At 39.8% G+C, this 20,529-nt stretch overlaps 1 protein-coding gene across 6 annotated transcripts in view; it reads right to left on the bottom strand.

Moving 5' to 3' along the window:
• The window catches only part of WARS2 (tryptophanyl tRNA synthetase 2, mitochondrial), a 51,421-nt gene that overhangs the window by 19,561 nt on the left and 11,331 nt on the right, over positions 1 to 20,529 (bottom strand). For 5 of the 6 annotated variants that reach the window (XR_011812166.1, XM_072043660.1, XM_027449709.3 and 2 more), the window contains one exon: positions 9,944 to 10,201. The exons of the other annotated variant lie outside the window; for it this stretch is intronic. Coding sequence is in view for 4 of the 5 variants with exons in the window: in XM_072043660.1 (XP_071899761.1) it covers positions 9,944 to 10,201 (258 nt within the window). In the remaining variant the exon portion in view is untranslated. The remainder of the gene's footprint in view (positions 1 to 9,943; positions 10,202 to 20,529) is intronic. 6 annotated transcript variants of the gene reach the window in all.

Below are 20,529 nucleotides of genomic sequence, written 5' to 3'. Positions count from 1 at the left end.
AGCTACAGTACTCTACCACTTTGAGTTGTACAACTACAAAGTTGTATACAAATACAAAGAAACTGTAAGGTGATATGTATATGATATCAGTAAAACAAAGGCCCAGTCAACTCTGCCTTTCTGGCACTGAGCAATAGTAGTAGACTGTCTTTTGGACAAGTTCTGTTAGCCTCCTGCCTCCTCTCTCTCCCCACCACCACTCTGTTTAAAAATCTGACTGAAGGTCTGCATTAAGCAACCAAAACATAGGAACATTATGAAATATCATACTGGATCACAGCAGAGGTACCTGTAGCCAAGAACTCGTTTCCAAGAGTGGAAACAAGAAATGCAATTTAGGGAGCACATATGAGCCCATCACTTCCTGCAGTATCTTTCCCCTCATATTTCACCAGCATTCACAACAGTTGTACTAGGGGAAATCAGAAGCTATCATCTATGGCCTAGTCTCATTAGTATCCATGTTCCCCATGAATGGGCCTATTCCCTTCTTGAACCTCCTGGTACTACTCACTCCACAACCTCACACAGCAACAAGTTCCAGAGGTTCAAACCTGGTGGGTAAAATACTTTCATTTATCCACTAAATTCTTATTACTAGTTGTAAATGCCACCTACTTCTTGTATTGCACAATTCAACAATTCCACAAGACTTTATTGAGTTGTGACTGAGTTCAACACTGTGTAAGGGTTTCCAACACTTTTAGATAGATGCTTTACTTTGTATTTCAAGCTCTTCTGCCACCAGTGTGCCTACCTGATCTTGTTTTATGAATCCTCTTGGTGTTCTTTTCCCCCGCCATAGCATTTAACAACCCAAAAAGAGCTCAGCATTGCCCACAAACTTGGAGAATCCCTTTCCTTTGGGAAAGGGATTTTCTGGACTACTGTGGTGTTTGAGCGGTGCTACATATTTTATATTTTTAAAAATATACATATAAATGTTCGTTTTTTAAAATACTACCTCCAAGATGGAGGTAGCTTTCACACTTTTTTTAATATATTTTTGACAATTGGACTTCACTTTCAGCTAGCTCTCTTTCTTGAAATTGAGCATTTGTGTACTTTATTTCATTTGATCTCTCCAACTACAATGGTGGCTAGTACTGATAGGACTCCACTAAAACATCCTGATCTAGATAGGTCCTCTGCATCAACAAAAACAAACCAAGAATGGCATCGTTTCTCATGGATTTTAAAACTAGGAAGCATCATCTGTTGCATCCAAAAATGTTACCAGTATGCCTTTGATAAAGCTTTTACACGGATAGTTGAAATGTAATAATACTGCTCCCTGTCCTAAATGTTCAGCTTCTCTAATCAATAATTGGAGGACTAATTGTCTAGTAAATCCTCTATTTATTGTTTCCCTGGCAGTGACGACTATTTTGCATTTTGTAGCTTTCACAAACAAGTCTAAGCAGATCCATACAATGAATGCTGCTTTTTAGACAGCCCAAATCTCACCCTTTGCTTCTCTCTGTAAATACATTGTTTCCACCCATTTTCTGTTCTTCCCTCTTGCCCATTTTAATGCAGTTTTCCTTCCCAATCCTTTAAAAGTCTGTAAAACCCATCAACATTTCTCAAAGGGTCAAGATGGTCATCTCTCTGCTATTACCAGCAACACATTTCCTCCTTCAATTTCCATTGCATTACGCATCCCCCACGACTGGCTTGCTAATCACTACTCAAAGAGTTATTTCCAGAACAAACGACTGGCATTCCTTCCTCATGGCCCAACACACTCCATTCTGCAGTCAGGTTTTATTATTATTATTAATTATTATTTTTAAAACCACACTTTTAACAAAGGTTACCACTTACAAGTGGTAACGCACCGTTAGCTAGAAGGTACAGAGATCTCCATTTCTTTGTTTGGCTAAGTACCTTGCTCCTTCCTCTTTACAAATAGCTTCTTAATTGTTCACTTGTGCAGCCATTCAACATTACTAAACTCAGATCACAATTTACACTTGGAACATCTCTGGAGTGCTACATGCTGAAGTACAACCTCAGAACTTCTCCCTGCAGATGTACTACTTAGCTCTTGACCCCAGCTATTCCCTACCAAGTTATTACTGCTATCCCCTGGCCACAGCCAGAGTTGATGACATGGAAAACCAATAGCTGCTTTGAGTCCAAGTAATTCTAGATGGCTTTTTATGCTGAAACATACAGCTGAGGAGAAGAGCAAGCTACGAGATTCAGGAACAGAGCAAAAGGCATAGATTCTGCACGCAGATAGGAAAGTAGGCAGCTTGGTAACAATGGTACCGAGCTTTCTGATGCTTATTACACAAAGTTTTGTGTCAGCAGCTGAAGAGGCTTCCTGCAAACAGGGATTCACTGTTTCATTTTGAAGATGGATTTCCTCAAGTTGCAACCTATGCTCTTCCTTATAAGGGACTTCAGACTTGCTGCAGGTCTGCTATGTGGAAGCAGCTTCCCATCAGCAATGTAACCTCATTATGATCTACATTTTAAATGGGCTCAAAGTTTCAAAGATTTGTTTTTGACAGCGCAGAAGACAAATAAACAGGTCTGGAAAGATATTTTGTATAGTTGTGTACTAAAAAAGCGGGGACAGAAGACAGAACACTTCCTAAACTACAAAAGAGAGAAAATATTTTTGAGGATTTTCGTTTCATCTAGACATACCAGTTAGTGCTTCTAAGAAATTCAAGAGGCCTTTTATAACAAAGTTCTACCCACATTTGTTTTTCTACAAGAAATAAGATTTTATTAATGCCTAAGAATGCAAGCATTATGTTCAAGATGCTTGGTAATGCGTGTTTATATTATACAGTTAGAAAGAATAATGGAGCCATGAACAAGACAAATTAGACTGCTCTTGAATTAAATGCACATAGCAACTGAAGCACCCAGTGAGAAAGTTTTATGACAGAAAATTTAACATGACATCCCAAATTCCCATTCAAAGAAACAATTGCAGCATGGGTGAAATAAGTTCACGGTTACAAAGGCAGTGTCTCACTTAAAGAACATAAGTCAAGCAACATAGAAAATTGTGGGGGAGGGATGGTTAGCTATTGCTGGCAAATCCATCGGTATTTACAGCTTTCATTACCACCTTTGACCAATTTAATAATTTACCCTCATTTATATTTGATTAAAACTTACAGAAATAGGATCAGACTCCTCTTTCCCCCAAAATCTCATCAAGAATAACCCTGCCAGAGTCTAACAATTATAAACCCAGATAAAGTAGAGTCATTTCGTCCAGACAATCTTTTTCTTCCCTTTATTCAATACCAAATGAACTTATTTTCAGAAACATTTTTCCAGTTGAACCCACAATACTGTCTGAGTAATCAGTTTGGTGTGTCCAGAAGATTGGTGGAGAGGAACGTATAAACAACTACATCCTAGTATGAAATAAACCAGGTAAATTACAGAAGAGAAAAGCCAAAACCAAAACAAACAAACAAACAAACAAAAACCACTAGTAAACCATAACTTTTCTTTCTGCTGAGCACTGGTTATGTCTAGCTCAGTCCTATGAGGGAGAAAACACAGGGATGAGAGAAGCAGAATAATATGCTAAATTAGTTACATACTTCCTCTTATGACAGGAAGTTTTCAATGGACTATGGCAAACTAATGGACTTTAATGAATTTATAAGCCCTGATGCAATGGAAGCTTTTAAGGCCCTCTGAAAATTGGACAAGAAGTAGCTTGAATCTATTCAAACTCTGCCCACAAAACAAAGCAGCTGGATATTTCTGGAATATAATAGCAGTGCAACTGTTAGTGCACACATTTAAATTGTCGTATTTTGGCTTTTGGAGTTAAGGCTAAGACAAATTGGCAAATTCCCACCTCCAAGAGTTACTGCTTCAATTTGCTTGCACATTGCAAGAATACTGCAGTTAATTATACTTAAAAAAAATAAATCACCCCATCGAGAAGGCTGAAAACTGCAATTTTCCACCCAGAAATTGAAAGTTAAGTTGTCCAGAAACTCACAGGACTTTTCAGAGAAGTGTTAGTGCAGCATATCAACCTTTGCCTGCTGAATTGACTCTGATAGAATTCTAGTTTCTATTGGGACATTTTGCATGTGTGGACGAGGATAGGTAGGTGGACAGGAAGAACAGCCTGAGACCACATAAAAGCAACAGCAGTTTCTAAAATCGTTTTGACTGTGAAGCAGATGAGACACAAGATGGTTATGGGTAAGAACTGAAATGTGCATTGTATCTACCAGGAATCAGAGAAAATGGGTTATACCCTTTAAGCTTACCATGTGTGCAGATTGCTTAGTCTTCTTTTCTTCCCTGTAGTGCTTTTTGGTTTTAGTAAAAAATTCCCTGTTTTATGAAAGATGACTGTTACAGCTTTTTATCAGTTATGGTACAATTTAAGGAACATATTTATTCTTTTTTATAGTATTTTTAGGATACATTGTGTAAGTCATTATTCTGCTAACTTCCATTTTATGCCTGATAGGTAAAGGCAGCCACTGAAAGCGTATCCTGATATTGTTTTCTCTACGAGCAAAGACGGTTTCATACATCTTGCAGCTGCACTCCAAATGAAAATTAATAATTCTGAAATATGCATTTATTTTTGTTTTTTACAGATATTGTCACTCTTCTATGACTTGTCTTACTACCTAAGAAAATGTAATTAAAAGAACTGCAATGAAAGATCTTCACTCACTAGGAGGCCATTAGAGCATCCAAGATATTCCACAGCTGTCTCTTCCTAGTTAATTTAACTAGGTGTGCTTGTTTATAACCCTTCACAGACAGAGTGATTCCAAACACTACCCTAAATCTTCATCATCGTCTTCTAAATCTTTTCAAGTTATCATCATCTATTCTTTCCAGCCACTATTTACCTAAGCTAGAGATCAAACTTGTATAAGGTAACATAGGTGTGGGAGGTATTCGGAGAAAAGCTATATATGTAGACCAAGTATTCAGACAGACATTCAGTTTCTGTTTATGTATGTTATGGAAAACTGTAATTTACAAATGGTAGATTCTGAAGCATACACGCCTAATTTTCATCAAACTAGCACTGTGCATTTGTAGATAACCGAGCTATACACATGACAATTAAGAACAGATGCCATATGACCTCAAAGTAACACGACAGAAATCAGCCTATACAAAATTCCACTTACTTTTATTTCATTTTCCTTGCAAGGCACATCAAAGTTTGGGGACTCAAAGGCAACCTGTATCCTTATCACAATAGCACCTTTTGGATCTAGCGTAAATCCGAGAGCTATCAGTTCTCGCCATGCTATTTTCCCAGCAGCCAATTCATGTTTAATATTATTCAGCCTTCTGTCTCTTTCTTGCATTGGAATGGACGATAAAATGTGGGAAAACTTTGGAGGTATTTCAGATAGTTCTGGATTAGAGATTTGATCTGCATAAACCCTGCTGTAAATAAAAGACTACCGACAGTGAAACCCTTGCGAAATGCACATGCCTTTGGAGAAACAAAGTAATCAATATTTTTCTTCACATATGGCAAACATATTCCAGAGAAGCAATACAAACAGCAGAAAGAAAGAATAGAAAGAGTAGCTAAAATAAAACAAACCAAAAAATTCCTTCAGGGATTCTAGACCATTCTTCCCCATGTTGATTCAGAGAAAGTAAAAGGATACAGGAACATTTTCAATAGCAACTGCATGATCAATTCCCTTAGTGGGAGCTTGCCATTATCAGCTTAGTTTTAAACTACAAGAATTTAATCATTATTACTGCTACAGGATCAGAGTGTTTCCAGTCATTATTTGTAGCTGTTTTTAGTAATTAAACACAAAAGTTCATATTTCATAATCACGTCATTGTGTAGTGTTTACTGAAAAATGAACAGAAGCGTTAATCAGAAGTAACTGCAGTAACATTTCTGTCATCTACAGATTTTGTAATTTTCAAGATAGAACAGAAAATACAAGAAGAATTGTGGTGTGCTAAGCTACTGAGAACTCTCTCTTTTAAATAGAAATCTGAACCGATAAAACAGAAAGCCACTTTGTCAAATCACCAAACACAAAAAACATTTCTCTATTTGCAGAGGGATTTTCTTTGCTTTTCTGCTGTCCTCTGAAAGTACAACCTACATCAGTATCCATCCAGTTTTCGTTACTTTGCTTTACACTTCAGCCAAATCTCTGTAAACAAAAATAGTCTTTTTTAAACTATCCTTGGGGACTGCTACAGTTGCTGAAAAGGAGAGGCCATCTCCTTTTCATCTCTCTTTTTTTTAAAAAAACAAACAAACAAAACAAAACAAAAAGAAACAAAAACTAAGCAACAATTAGAAATCTAAAAAAGAAAATAAAATCAGGCAGTAAGCTTTCTTAATTAGAAATAACTGCAATCCATCTTACACCTTTGTTCTGAGGAACAATCATCTTAATATTATATCATTCCTTAACTTACTATTTCTTTATCATACTAATGCAATTATCACATTAGCAAGGTTCCTGTCTCCTTTCCTCGCATCAACAGCTACACGCAGATATTTCTTTTAATTGCTTCCAGAGAAATGTCTGGTCCTGCCAATGTAATTGTAACAGATGAAGAGTGCATCGCTGTGTATACCTGACCACCACATACAGCTTGAATAGATTTATTTTGGGGAAGTCAACAAACCACTTCAGCCTGAACCATTACTGAAACGGTCTTTATTCACGAACTACTATCATAGTACTTCTGCTGTTCGCAGTGTGACAACAAGCTTACAAAAACCTGCCAAGATCAGCCACTTCTGAAAGCTGTATTGATACATGTGGTAAGTACTAGTAAGACAATGGTTCAAGGCATTAGATACCACTCACAGAAAGCATATATTTAATGCTTTAGATTAAATATCAAGAAAAAACATTCTATCTGGACTGATAAGGGTACCCAGAAAAGTTAAGATAAAAGCTAGTAAGCATATTTAGCAGAGGCCAGCCAACCTATCATAACATAAAACAATCATCTTTGCTGTCAACTTCTGTTTGATAAAGCTGAACATTTTTCAAGTCTAGCTAGCCAAAATTTTCACTGGTTTTTGAGTGCATTGGTTCTACAGAAGTGTCACTTTTAGTCCTGTCTTCCATTTTCTGAGTCTGATACTTTCTCTTTGGGGACACAAAGATTCAATCTCAGTATAACTTTTTTGTGAAAGATACAATGTGCTTTCTATGGCTAACTGCAATGCAAGATCCTCATTGATAATCTGGTAGGTTCAAGGGAATTCTGCATGCTGGCTTTTAGCAAGACCTGTAACAGCAATAGTTTAGCTTTAAAACTCATAAGAATGTAAGAATAGCAACACTGGATCAGACCAAATATTCACTTCTGACAGCAAACAACAGAAATGAGTTTAGGCACAGAGAAAAGTACAGATACTCTCCTAACATGGGCTAAGTATGGTGGCAGCTATTTCTGCAAAGGTGGAACCTCAGGTTTGCAACAGAACCCAAGAGAATTTGCAGATTATTTTGTCCAGTCCTTTTTGAATCCACCTTCAGTTTTAGAAACCTGTATTTCCTTTCCTTCCAACCATAACCTGCAAATCATCTGTCTTCCACACTGAAAAGTCCTTGTCTGTGTTTCTAGTTGCTTGTAACTAACTGAATTATTCAGTTTCTTGGAGAAAAAAACAAAAAACAAAAAACAACTGTTTTTTACTGCATTGATGGCTTGTAAGTCATCTTGAGAATATTCCAGCTAATGTCAGCCTCAACCTGAATGAAGCTAAGTCAGGCTAGAGCCAAGTTAAAAACCAAGCTTTTTATTCAAAAAGATGAACGGATTTGAACAAAGGTTAAATTAATTTAAGCACATCTCCATTAGAATTCTGTGGTAATCTACTTAGATTAGTTTTCTAAGATAGAGGAAAAAAAGATGCAGGCAGTGAATCTGTCTTCATCGTTTCAATATCCATCAAGGACACGGAGCTATGATTATCATTTGCAGTTTGACAATGACAGGAAACTGCTTGTAAAGAACCACGTTCAAAAGAAAAAAGTAATAGCTGGGTTTCATCTCTCACTGATAAAATTCAGACCTTGTGTATATCACCTTTGCAGTTCTATTGCGAGTTGGACATCTGTTTAAAGATGTCTTCACAACAGCATAAGCTATGATACATCTGCCTCCGTTGGAAATAACAGAAGTTTGCCAATTTAGAGTCAGATACAGAAAGTTAATAGGGCAAGAGAATAAGTTGTGCTGAAAATGCAGAGTGTGCTAGACCAGGCTTACACATGCCAAGTAGGAAGGTAAACCCACTATTGCTTGGCACAATCAGAAGAAGCAATCACATACGAATTACCAGATCAGGTGGGCAAAGGTGTGTATGAAAAGGAGCTTGTACTGAAAGAGGAGAAAAAAAAATCCCAGAGAAGACAGAACTCACTGGTGATTATAATGGAACTAACAAAAAACATACCATGCCAATCACCTGCAGAAGATACTGTGCAGCTGGCAGACTGAGTAGTAAATGCCAAAACCAAAGCATAGAGACATGTTTTACTTGCCCTTATGGCTGCACAGACTATGTTATGAGTTACCATACAGTGAACAAAATGAGACTTACTGAGCTAAATTAATGATTAACAGGTATTTTCATTGTGTTACTCATAACACACTCTATTGGTTTTACATGGCAAGGTTTTGGCTGCATGGGGGCTACAGGGGTTGCCTCCATGAGAAGAGTCCAGAAGCTGTCCCATGTTAGAGAAAAGCCAGCTCCAGCTGGCTGCAAAGGGACCCACTGCTGGCCAGAGCTGAGCCACTGAACAACAGTGGTGTTCACATCTCGCATCTGTGACAGCATGTTTAAGAAGGGGAAAAATTGCTGCACAACAGAAGCTGGGAGAGAGGAGTGTGAAAATGTAGAAAGAAACAGCCCTGTAGCCCTCAAGGTCAGTGCAGAAGCAGAGCAGGAGGTGCTCCAGGCATGCAGCAGCAGTTCCCCTGCGGCCTGTGGAGAGGCCCCTGATGGAGCAGGCTGTCCCCCTGCAGCCCATGGGTCCCACATGGAGCAGATCTCCATGCTGCAGCCTGTGGAGGAGCTCCTGGTGGAGCAGGTGGATGTGGCCCGGAGGAGGCTGCAGCCCATGGACAGCCCCCACGGGAGCAGGCCGCGGGCTGGAGCTGCAGCCCGTGGAGAGCAGCCCACGCAGGAGCAGGTGATCTAGAAATTGCTGCTGCCCAGTGTGGATGTGTGCTGGTGCAGTCCAGCTCCTGAAGGATAGACAGCATGGTACAGACCCATACTGAAGCAGTTCTTGAAGAACTGCAGCCTGTTGAAAGCCCATGTTGGGTAAGTTCAGGAAGGGCTGCATCCCGTGGTAAGGACCCCACAATGGAGCAGGGGAAGAAAGTGAGGATGAAGGAGACACAGAGATGAAATGCTATCGACTGACAGTAATACTCCCTCTCCATTTTCTTGTGCCATTTGCAGGAAGGAGGTAGAAGGTGGATCAGGGGAAGGTGCTTTTAGTTCTTGCTGCTCTCTACTGTTATTAATTGGCAGTAAATTAAATGAATCTTTATCAAGCCAGGTCTTCTTTGCCCATGATGGTAACTGGTAAGAGATCTCCCTGTTCTTATCTCAGCCCACAAGTTGTTTCATCGTATTTTCTTCCCAGGTCCTGCTGAGGCAGGAGAGTGAAAGACTGACATGGAGGGTACCTAGTGTCCGCCACACATGCATAAGCTGCTAGCTCTGCTTGGGAAATTTATAATGTATTTTTCTCAAAATGGACTTTCTGATCATGGTTTCAGCCTCTTCAGAACAGCAGTAAGGGATGAATTTGAAATCCAACACTGCTAACATTTTCTAGGACCACAAATATGAAGAAGATACATGAATTTGGTAATGTTATATTCCTTCATTAACAGGACTGGAAAGCCACTTAACTAGAAATGATACTAATATAACAGGGGCACTAACCAGAGACTGTCGGAACAGGAAGCACTTCTTGGGGTCGATCCCACAGGCAAGGATGGCAGCGGTGGTGTCCAGGATGTTTTGACGCAGGAGAGCTGGTTCCTTCGGCATGGTGAGAGAGTGCATGTCCATAATGCTGTATAACACCGAGCTGTACTCTTCCTGCAGATTCACCCAGTTCTGAATGGCTCCGAGGTAGTTACCCAGATGGGGTGTCCCAGTTGGCTGTATGCCAGAGAAAATCCGATCCACAACCATATTCTGTTACAAAGCATTGGTAAAATTAACATAAGCATTTTTGACAAATTCTTTTATATTTTACGTTTATTAATAAAGCCTTACTTATGCTTGTCTCTTCTTTCCACTTGTCAATGTATTAAAAAGCCCTACCTAGAGATGCCTAAAAATAAGCGTAATAAGTCAGTCAAAATACTGTTACTGCAGAGACTGACAATTAGCATGATCTTAAATAGTCACATCAAATATGCAAACAAATATAGCTGTAAGCATGATCAGTGAATGTTAGGTTTCAGAAACCAAGTGGTAGATTCTTTCACCTTCTTTTTGCTCTGAAACTGCATATTTCTCTTTAGTACATTATCCTTTTTTATACCAATACTTAGGATCACAACACAAAGACATCAAAACATTTTTATTATAAACATACACAATATCCAAGCAGATTGCCGTCTTAGCTCCCATGGCACTACACTCTTATTCTAGCTGCAGAGAACATTCTGAGTGTTCCTGAAAGAAAACTAGTCCTTGATCCAAAGGTCAAGACTATCAAAGTTCTGAAGCTATCCACCTTGGCAGCAGGAAAGTTTCTAAAGGGCTCTAAAAAGAAATACTGCCATAGCTCAGGATCACACCTGGAATACCATCAACACAACAGCACCAGTGAAAAGTCAACATCTGAAGGAAGTTCACAGAAACTGCTAAAAATGATTAAGAAGCTGAGGTTGTGAGCAAAGATTAAAAAGCTTAAAAGATGTATAGCTTGGCTAGGTGACAGTTACCATCTTGGAAAGTTTGTTTTCCCGCATCTCAGCGCTCCATCTGACCGTTTCTCAGAGCCCCAAGCTGTCAGCATATGATCAATTACCTCCCTACTTTTCCAAAGAATTCCACCATATTCAGAAAGTAATTCTGCAATGTTTTACGTGAAAATCCTTGTTACATGCCAGGTTGTGAAAGCATGCAAGGCTGCTCAACTCATAAACGAGGGTCTCAGCAACATCAGCAGGGAGTCCCAGTCACAGAGATGTGCAATACAAACCATTAGACTCTGAGGTGCAACAGGAACATCAACTTCATTATACCTCTGGCTGCAAGATTTCTTTCCTGCTAAGTTTTACATGCAACATTTATAAAAAGTTATAGATTATTTATTTACTGATATTATGTTACCATTCCTGTGAATGTTTTAAATGTAGGGGGGTGGTAGGAGGAAAAAAAAAGTCACACAACTATGAAATCATGCAAAATGGCAGCAAGAATCAAAGACAAGTACCAGTAATTTTAACTATGAAAAATAGGACTTCAAATTGACTGCATTCCCTTAACACTTTTCAACTCTGACTCAAGAAAAATGATTGAGAAAGTATTTCCAAGCAGAGGTTTTTTTTTGTTTTTTTTTTTTTTTTAATAATAATTATAATCTGTAGTTCAGAAAAGCCTAGCCTATTTACTTCAAAATTTGCTGAAAAATTATTGCTTTCAAAGCAGGCTAATTTTTCAGGTCAAGATAGTTTTCTTATCCAATGCATTAGCATTTGTGCCGACAGGTAAGCGCAAGTTCGGGCTAGCAGCCATACTAATTTCTCTCCTAAGTGCCTACACACTTAAGTCCATGTGGTAACCCTCCCCCTCCATCCCAAATATCTGCTTGATTTCACAGTATGTTCCTGAGTCAGTTTCTAAATGCTCTTGGGGAACCTCCAGCACAGTAGCTGGAATGTAGCTAGTGCTGTGAAAAGCACACCATTTCCTCCAACAGTAATTCTAACTCCCTGTTCTTGTGCTTCAGTCCTTGACCACCCATACCCCTTTTCTCCATCACAAAAAAATGCGATCATGCTATACAATGCCTTGCTTGCCATGTGACCCCTTGTTTTCCTAGGAACAGAGCATTTATTGCCACCTGCAGAACCCCTGAATTCCTGCTAAGCTACTACCTGGCCCGAGGACTGCAGCCAACTTGCTGTTAACTGAGCAAGTCCAGGTGCTCACCTAGAGAAGGAGACATAAAGAATCCCAACATATATACGTAAAGTGAAGTTTTGTAGACACTTGAACTGAAGATTCACTAGGGTTCAGAGCTGTGCTGTTATTATTAAGGACATAGAGCGGTGGCGAAGCAATGCAAAAGTTATTCAGCAACATTCTGTGTGATTTGTCCATTTGTCTTTTGTTTCCAATGTTGCTCAGGAAAGAAAACAAGACTATAAATAGATGATCACTAAGATGGCGTTCTGTACCCAGGGATCCCAGAACAGCTGGTTGTTTCTCAGAGCACATTTCCTCCCCTCATCACTCTGTCTCCTTTCACTCACTTCTAATCCTGATGCTCCTTCCCACCTTCGTGTCTTTCCACAGTGCTGATTGTTTCCAGCACCCACTTATATGCCTGTTTAACCACACTATTCTACACAGGCTAAGGTTGCTTACAGCTCCACTTTTTGTTTTCTTCTCCACGTAGTTTTACCCTTCCCGTGTTCTTGTAGTATTTTCTTCCCCTACTTGTTTTCTCCCATCCCCTGCTTCCCAGATGAACTCTTGCATGGCACATCAAGACAGCTAGGAGGCAGAGGATGCCATATGGTAAGGAGGCTATTGCTGCCTTGACTCCAGTGGCTTTATAGAGAATGTTTCCTAGCTGCACTGCTAGAATAGTTGAGAAACTGTACGATGTTTCAGAAATGCACTACGGACATAAATAAAGTATGTTATGATGACCAAGTTAAAGCATGATGCAGAAAATTGCACATCTTTTGACTGCCATCTAGACAAAGACAGCATCATGTGAAATACCCTGTTACTGTTTCATTTCCCTGAGACTCTGAAGCTCACAGCACTTTAGGACAGAAACAGCTCTGCCCCCTTGGGGTAAACATCTGTTGTACCAAGAATCTGGAATCTCTGCAGTTCACACAGGTCAGCTCACGTGCCAATGCCTTCACCCAAACACAGCTGGCACCCTGAGCCTGTGGAGAACAACTCTATCTACAAACCTCCTCAGCCCCAAAGTCACACTGATTCCCGTCTCCTGCAGCCTCGGTCCCTGCTTCATATGCTTTCCATGACATGTTCTTTATCTTCCTTCTTCCCTTCCAAGATCACTGCCAGCTCTGTAGATTAAGTCACTACGAAGGTATCAGACATATTAACAAAATTGTCCCTGATTTTAATATACTCAAATAGATGGCACAAATGTAATAAAGACATTTTAACAGGTAGTTCAAAAATATTTTTCACCAATAAAATACAAAATATTGGTGTCTCAACATGCACATTCAAATTCTGTGCTAACACCAAATATCTTAAGGGTAATGATGAGCTAATTAAAGATGGGTTTATTGTAATACTATGTAAGTTAACATTTGGTGACATAATTTAAGTTGGAAAGAAAACACCCAACTACAATGCAAAATGGACATCGTTTTATATAAACAGAGAAGAAAGTTCTCTGTCTACCCAGAAAAGAGTGTACCTGTGAAAGTGAGCATGGCATCTTTAATGGCGCTTGTGTGTTCAAATGGTAAACAACTACTTATAAAAGGGTTGTTCAGTATATGGGCAATAAATAACAAGTTAAACACAAGAAACAAACAGTAGCAGCATTATACTGAGTCAAAGCTCAGCAATTACTTTACTCATAGTATGGAATTTGCAGAAACAAGTAAATCCAATAATGAAAACTGAGCTAGGCTTGACTTGCAAGTACATTACAAAGAACAAACCCACACTGGCTCCCAGCTGAGGGACCAGTTGACTAGAAGTCTTTCATCTTTAACTCCTTTGATTCTCTTTAACAACATAAAGCATGAGATGTTACAGCAAATAGGGTGGTATGAAATATTCCATTGTGTTAGCAGAAGTATATATTAAAACAAAAAACAACAGAGAAAAACACCCCTAAACGAATCTTGAATTTCTAGCACTAAAAATATACAGAGAACATTGCTCCTTTGGAGAGAGTTTATGTTCCCTGTTTGTTCACTCCGTGAGAAGCAGCGGGCAGCATAGCAGCATGGCAGGGGAGTTCTGCCTGGTACCATGAAATCATAGGGCTGGAATGCGCTTCAGTGGAGCTGCTAGGTCAGGGGATGGGAGCTGTGTGCTCCGAAGTACCGAAGTTGGAAAAGGATGAAAACAAAAGGAGTGAAGACTTCCCAATGGAGCAGAGTGAAAGCCACAAGACATGCAGCTCCAGCCCACAGGCACTCACTCATTCAGACATCTGTAGTAAGCACAGTGTGAGCCTGCTGTTCGTATGTTTAACTCTGTATGGTGTGTGCACCTACACCACTAGTGCTGCATGTTAATCTACACTCCTGTTAAGAGGATGGGATCCGACAGACGTTTTAACATCCATTGCTTGTTTTCTCTCAATAAGACATCTGCAAGGCGATTCCAAACACCACAGTGCATTTCCTGGCTGCACTTCTAAACAAGTTTGGTCTAAAGCCTGTTAAGGATCAGGTGTCTTCTTACCTGCCTTCTTTTTCAGTAGTGAATGAGCAACTGCTGCTCCTTGAACTGGAAGAGTTCAAGAGCATTTACTTGTCAGCTGCTATCAGGAATAAGCATAACGTTGTTGCAGAGTGTGATGATCCCAATACCCTGCATCTATTCTGAATGCCAAAGGCTATATCGGAAAAGACGACACCTTCCCAAAGCCAGTGCTGCTGTTTTGGACCAATGCTGAGCTTTTCTCAACAGGTCACATATGCAGTAAGGAGAGATAGAATTGTCAAGGCATCGGTTTGGCAGTCAAAGCCAGACTCATTCCCTGTACATGTGAGACAAGTGTGCCAGAACTGGAGAACACAAAAAAGTTGCTAGAGTTAGGGAAACGCCATTTGTATGTCTCCTAAAGTCTATTGCAAACAGTTTTATTTTGAAAGCTAAGGTGTTTATAGCATGCTTGTCTACCCAAAATAATTCTTGAAAGAATATTACTAAAATCAATGAAATACTGTTCAGTTACATAGGGAAATATCTGCACGATACACAACTTTCTCATGTTAGTTATGGCATGGGCAGACTGGCTCAAGCAGCATTGAACCTTATTATCTTTGAAAGAAACATGCAGACTGCCTAAAGTTTATACGTACAACCATCTACCAAAGCAAGAAATTGTTTGAAGAGAATGGGGAATTCAAAAATACCTTTGACTTAAGTTCCCCTTATTTTTTTGTCCTTGGTGGGCCAAACTGTTTTCACATATTAAGCAATCATGCTACATCAAGAAACAGTCCCTTTCACAAGTTATAGGAACCCTAGGGAAGGAGGATTTTAGGGGTTAAGATGTATACCTCAGAAAACAGACACATGACTCTCTCATCTGTTAAAAAGCACACAGAGAAGCTTCCAAGCTCTTCAGCAACCCAGCAGCACGTTAGAGCAGCTATGCAGTCCTTTCGATGCTGGTAGCTGTACAGATTGCATTTCCAATTGTGTTTAAAAGCTTTTTGCAACCTCCAGAGCAGGATGCCATATGCTCCTTAAACTATTTGCAGCTGTAGAAGAAGTTTCACAATAAAGTTTCTCTTTTTCATTCCATGACTTTCAGCTGACTCAAATTTACTTTGTTAATACCCTCTAATTTAGACATCTGTACAATTTGAGTACATATTACTCAGATATAGGTATAATTGATATCCAAACAAAACAACAGCTACAAGACATCTTCAAAAAAAAAGCCCATGTAAAACAATTACATACTTAAAAATTAAATTAAAATACATAATAGCTTCTTCAAAGAAATCTAGAAAAATGTATTTCTTTAAAATTAAAGATTACAGACTGTGGAAAGTAGAGACTTTAAGACTATTTTACGAACAAGCATGGAAATGTACAACTAGCTATGATCTAGCATTGCTTTACCAAACTAAAAATCAAGTGGAAAGCAAAACACATGTCCATTACTAAAAGCATTTCATTATATCACTGACCATGAACTTACAGGGCTCTTTCCATGAGCTCAGCACCACATCTGCACCTTTTAAAAGGGCAAGTCTTCTTTTGTTTATTAGTATAAGAAGCCACCTCTGTCTCCTTTAAAATTATAGGAAGTTGCTATTTTTTTTTTTTTTTTTAAGATTTTTTAGATTCTTCACCAGGAAGAATTTATTTATTTATTTTAATTTGTCAGGCTAAGACCCAGGCAAGCTCAAGTATGAACTGTCTTCATACTGCAAGACACAGCACAGACACAAATATAGCCATTTCGTGAAGGAACCTGTGATTTGGGAAGCCTCAGACTGCATTCACTCAAAGATTCAAGCAGATCAAAAAACCTCTGTGTCACTCTAAGCAATTCTTTGTATCTTGACTAGGCCCATCATGTTTAGCTTCATGAATTCTGGGAGAGCTGAATCTAAGTTAGATGTATTTATCTGGCATGGTCAACAGAAATCTGCCTCTCAAACACGCAGCAGAATCAGCCATAATGCAATTAATTTGATTCTCAAAAGGAATTACACAAATAAAATGAAGTAAAAGCATTCACAGGAATTAAGCTTCTTCTTCCTAACTTCTTTATAACTTTATTTATAACATAAAGATTGCAATCATACACTTGAAAAGATGTCAGATGAAGACAAACCTACAAGTATAAAGAAATCTTATGCCAATAATTGAATCTCTTCCATGTTTTAAAAAGAGAAAACAGCTAGCATCTGTTCAAGGAGATAGGAGAAAACTGCCCATTAGCAATTCTCAAGACTGCTTTCTCCTTTTCATTTGGCATAGGAAATATTTAGATAATTTCATAAGAATTCAGCTGATAGGAGTCTGTTACAGAGCTACGGTTTGACATGACAGACCATAATAAGACTATGGCACTAATCCTGGCCTAGAACTACAGAGGCAGTACATCTCAGTTTTTCAATCTAGTGGTACCCAGGGAAGGGGGAGATGGACACTTGTATTTTCAAGACACCCCTCCCTCCAGCCAGATACAGAGATATAAAAATCAACTCCTGGAGAATCTGCTAATTGTATCGTCTGAGTAACAGAGCATAAAGGTGAGGTTTCTGAATAATTCCTTCGGTCTGTTCATAAATCTAACCCAGCAAGTTAACTGATGGGAGACCCCTGCATCTACATAATATATCTAATTAATATTTTCATTTTTAGATTAATTAAAAGAAAAACAACTCGGTCACAAGCTCACCTTTGGGCTGAAACACGAGCAATAGTTTTCAGAGCTAAAAACCTCATCATTACAGAAGATTGCAGCAGTATTACAATAGCTGTAACACAACAACAGCTGCAGCAGCAATCACCCTGCAACCCACAGTGATGGTTGCTTTTCACATGCTATAGCATTTAGCCCCTCCGCTTTATTTTGATAGCCATGTAGTCAGGGCAGAACAGGTGAAGAGGCGAGCGAAGTGTGCAGCATCCGAGCTAATTCTAAACACAGGTGGCGGGCAAGACAGAGAGAACAGGAAGTCGACAGGAGAATCGCTGCTGACATGTACGACAGGCAAGATTGATGGCTTCCCTCTCTAGTTTTCCCCACTGTGTAGGCACGCAGGGGGTGGGGGAAAGGGACGGAGAAGCTGCTGTGCTGGCGACATAACACACCGCACAGCCGCCTCAGCGCTAGCACTGATTAATGAGACTGGAACGACTCAGGAAACAGCAAAGGATCATTCACAGACATTGCTCTTCTTGTTATAATTTTATCCGCGGCGGTTCATTTAGTCCTAGCTGTCCCAAACTGAAGCAAGTTCAAAGTTGCCAGAAAAAAAAAAGCAAATGTGAAAGTCAGGGGGAAGAAAGAGCAGCATTAAGTAAACACAGACTCGAGTAAAACACACAAATTAGAAATTTTCAAATTTCAAACGTGAAGATCCTCCCAACAGGGATCAAAAAGGGAGAAAAAAAAAAAAAAACACAACAAAAAACGAAAAACTTGCCTCAACCTCAAAGACAAAAGAAATTCTTGGGCTGACAAAAGTTCCCAACTACTGCATTTTTTGCATCTGTCTATGATTTTTTATTTCCCTCATTAATACTTTACAACTTCAAAGCTCTCATTTCTGAAACGATACGCTGGCTTAGCAGAAAACTGTCTTCAACCAGCTATTAAGCAGCAAAATGCAGGGAAACCAGAAGTCAGATTTTACTAGCCAAAGCATATATTTTAAAGCCTAATTGGGACAATTTAAGTGTTAATGCCACTAGAAATCAGAAAAAAAATGTAAGAGGGAACCTTAGAAGCAGTGTATGTACTACAGGCTTTTCTTCATTTATTGCCTCTTAAGCAATTACTTCTCCGCAAAGTTGCTGTAGAAGCCTTTAAAACATGTTTATCTCGATCTCTTAATTCAATACATCAAATTCATCTGGTACAAATGCTATTTCATCATGCTTATTTCTTAAATTTAGGGATTAAAGAGCTAACATTAAATTAGAAAGAAAACATATTTATACCAGAGCAAGATTTCAGATTAATAGCTTCTCAGAAGGGCTTAACTCACTGCTCAGAAACCGAAATAAATTAAGATTTAAAGAGCACTGCCTGGTACCCCTTTCTTGAATGTCAAATACATTTATATTTAAACTTAAGTAAGATTTTAATATTTATATTTAAAATGAGAAACACATTTAAAGGAGAAACATTTACAGCATACACTAACCCCACTCTATAAATTTAACTCTGCCCTCTAGGGCTAGCAAACGACGGCAGTGTAACTGCGTTTGGGTTAGGCTGCCCTCTCATGCTGCCTCCTTGAAGATGACTAAGCGAATGGATCCTTTCATGTGGTGCGCTGTGTCCCACAAACGTATTCTCCCATTTGCCTTTATGAGCTCCACGTGCCACTCGACGTGCTAGTGACAGCTGTACTGACAGGCACAAGGATTATCTGTGGCAGGTTGCCGCAGTCCACACCACCGCACCGCAGAGTCACCTCCGAGCCCCAGGCATCGCAGGCCTGTCCCCCTCTGTGCAGCGTTAAACAGGTGAAACAAACTCCAGCTAAGGGACAGCGAAGCAGCCGGCAGCCTACAAAACAGAAGAGTTGGCTCAAATACCCCGCAGAGGTTTAGCACAAGAGGCAGTGTTAATCTTTGACAGGGCGGGAAGGGTTTGCTCGCAGTGGGTGAAGTAAGCAAGCACAGGTCCTGCACGCAGCCAGCTGTTGTGACCGATCCTACTCAAAAACACAAAGCCTCCCTGAGCAAGGCCACAGCCCCATAGCCTGATTTTTGAGTGCTGTGCTCCCTACAGCACACAGACGCAGGGGCTGCTGCTGCACCGCCTGGTTCCAAAGCCACGTGCTGAACTGCAGCCGATGGTCTCCAACAGCACAAGACGGGCAGCACCCTCCCTTTTTTAAAGCAATAAAGCTTTTTCAACCAAACTTCCTATTCACACATTAACTGCATTCACACATTAACTGCATCCATTAGCCAATTTCACCAAAACCCAGTGAAATACCCAGTTAGTGCCTCTCCAGCAGGAGGCTGCAGGGGGAGCTAGGCCTGCTGGACAACCAGCAGGAGGCTTCTGGCAAGCTGGGCAAGGCACCAAGGTCAGGCCAGCCCCATGCACGCTACCTCCAGATCCCTTAGGTGACACACGCAATGATCAAAGCTGAAATTATGATAGTTACACAGTACTGTAGGCACTGCTTACAAGGAAAAAGGAAATGTAGAGGGAGTTATGCAGGCTCATTTCATTGCGGAGAACACACTCAGGACACACACCCATAGAAAAGTTTACTGAACTTTGCTGAATGAGCAGCAATCAAATAATAAACACTTGAGGGCACAGATTCCTGGAGACTGGAGACAATTCTCTGATGTATCCACCAGGTCTGCCTTCCTCCTGATCCAGCTGCAGCCCCATGGGCCGTACAAAGCACACTTGCACAGCAGCAGCGGGCCAGGAGAGAGCAGAGCGGCTTCTACTCCACGCTGGGACCTCACCCAAGAGTTACTCTGCATTAGTCAGAGTAACTGCAATTTTTGGAAAATACAGGAAGTAATTTTAAGAACCTAGAAGAAATTACAGCTATAAACAGCAAACAGCAGTACTTCTCAAGATCTAGCGATGCCAGACTTTTCTAATAACCTTCTACAGCAGAAGAGATGCTAGTATGGAGAAGTATTAAAGGTTATATCCTGATTTTTAGGGTCTCAATTTCCCATAAGCTACAGAAATAGCACCTAGACAAAATACTACATGCTAGGGGGTGGAATTGGACAGCAAAAAAACAAAGAAACAAAACAGCATTTATTGATGGCTTACAGTGGGTGTGGAAAGATAAACCAATTGCAGATTTGCAGGGTTTCATCTGGGGTCCAGTATTATTCAGTACTTTAGTATCTTCATTAATAATCTTGAT

This window comes from Anas platyrhynchos, chromosome 1 (assembly GCF_047663525.1).
Source record: "Anas platyrhynchos isolate ZD024472 breed Pekin duck chromosome 1, IASCAAS_PekinDuck_T2T, whole genome shotgun sequence".
In the NCBI taxonomy this organism is placed as follows: domain Eukaryota; kingdom Metazoa; phylum Chordata; class Aves; order Anseriformes; family Anatidae; genus Anas; species Anas platyrhynchos.
This window is presented reverse-complemented; position numbering and strand designations above follow the sequence as displayed.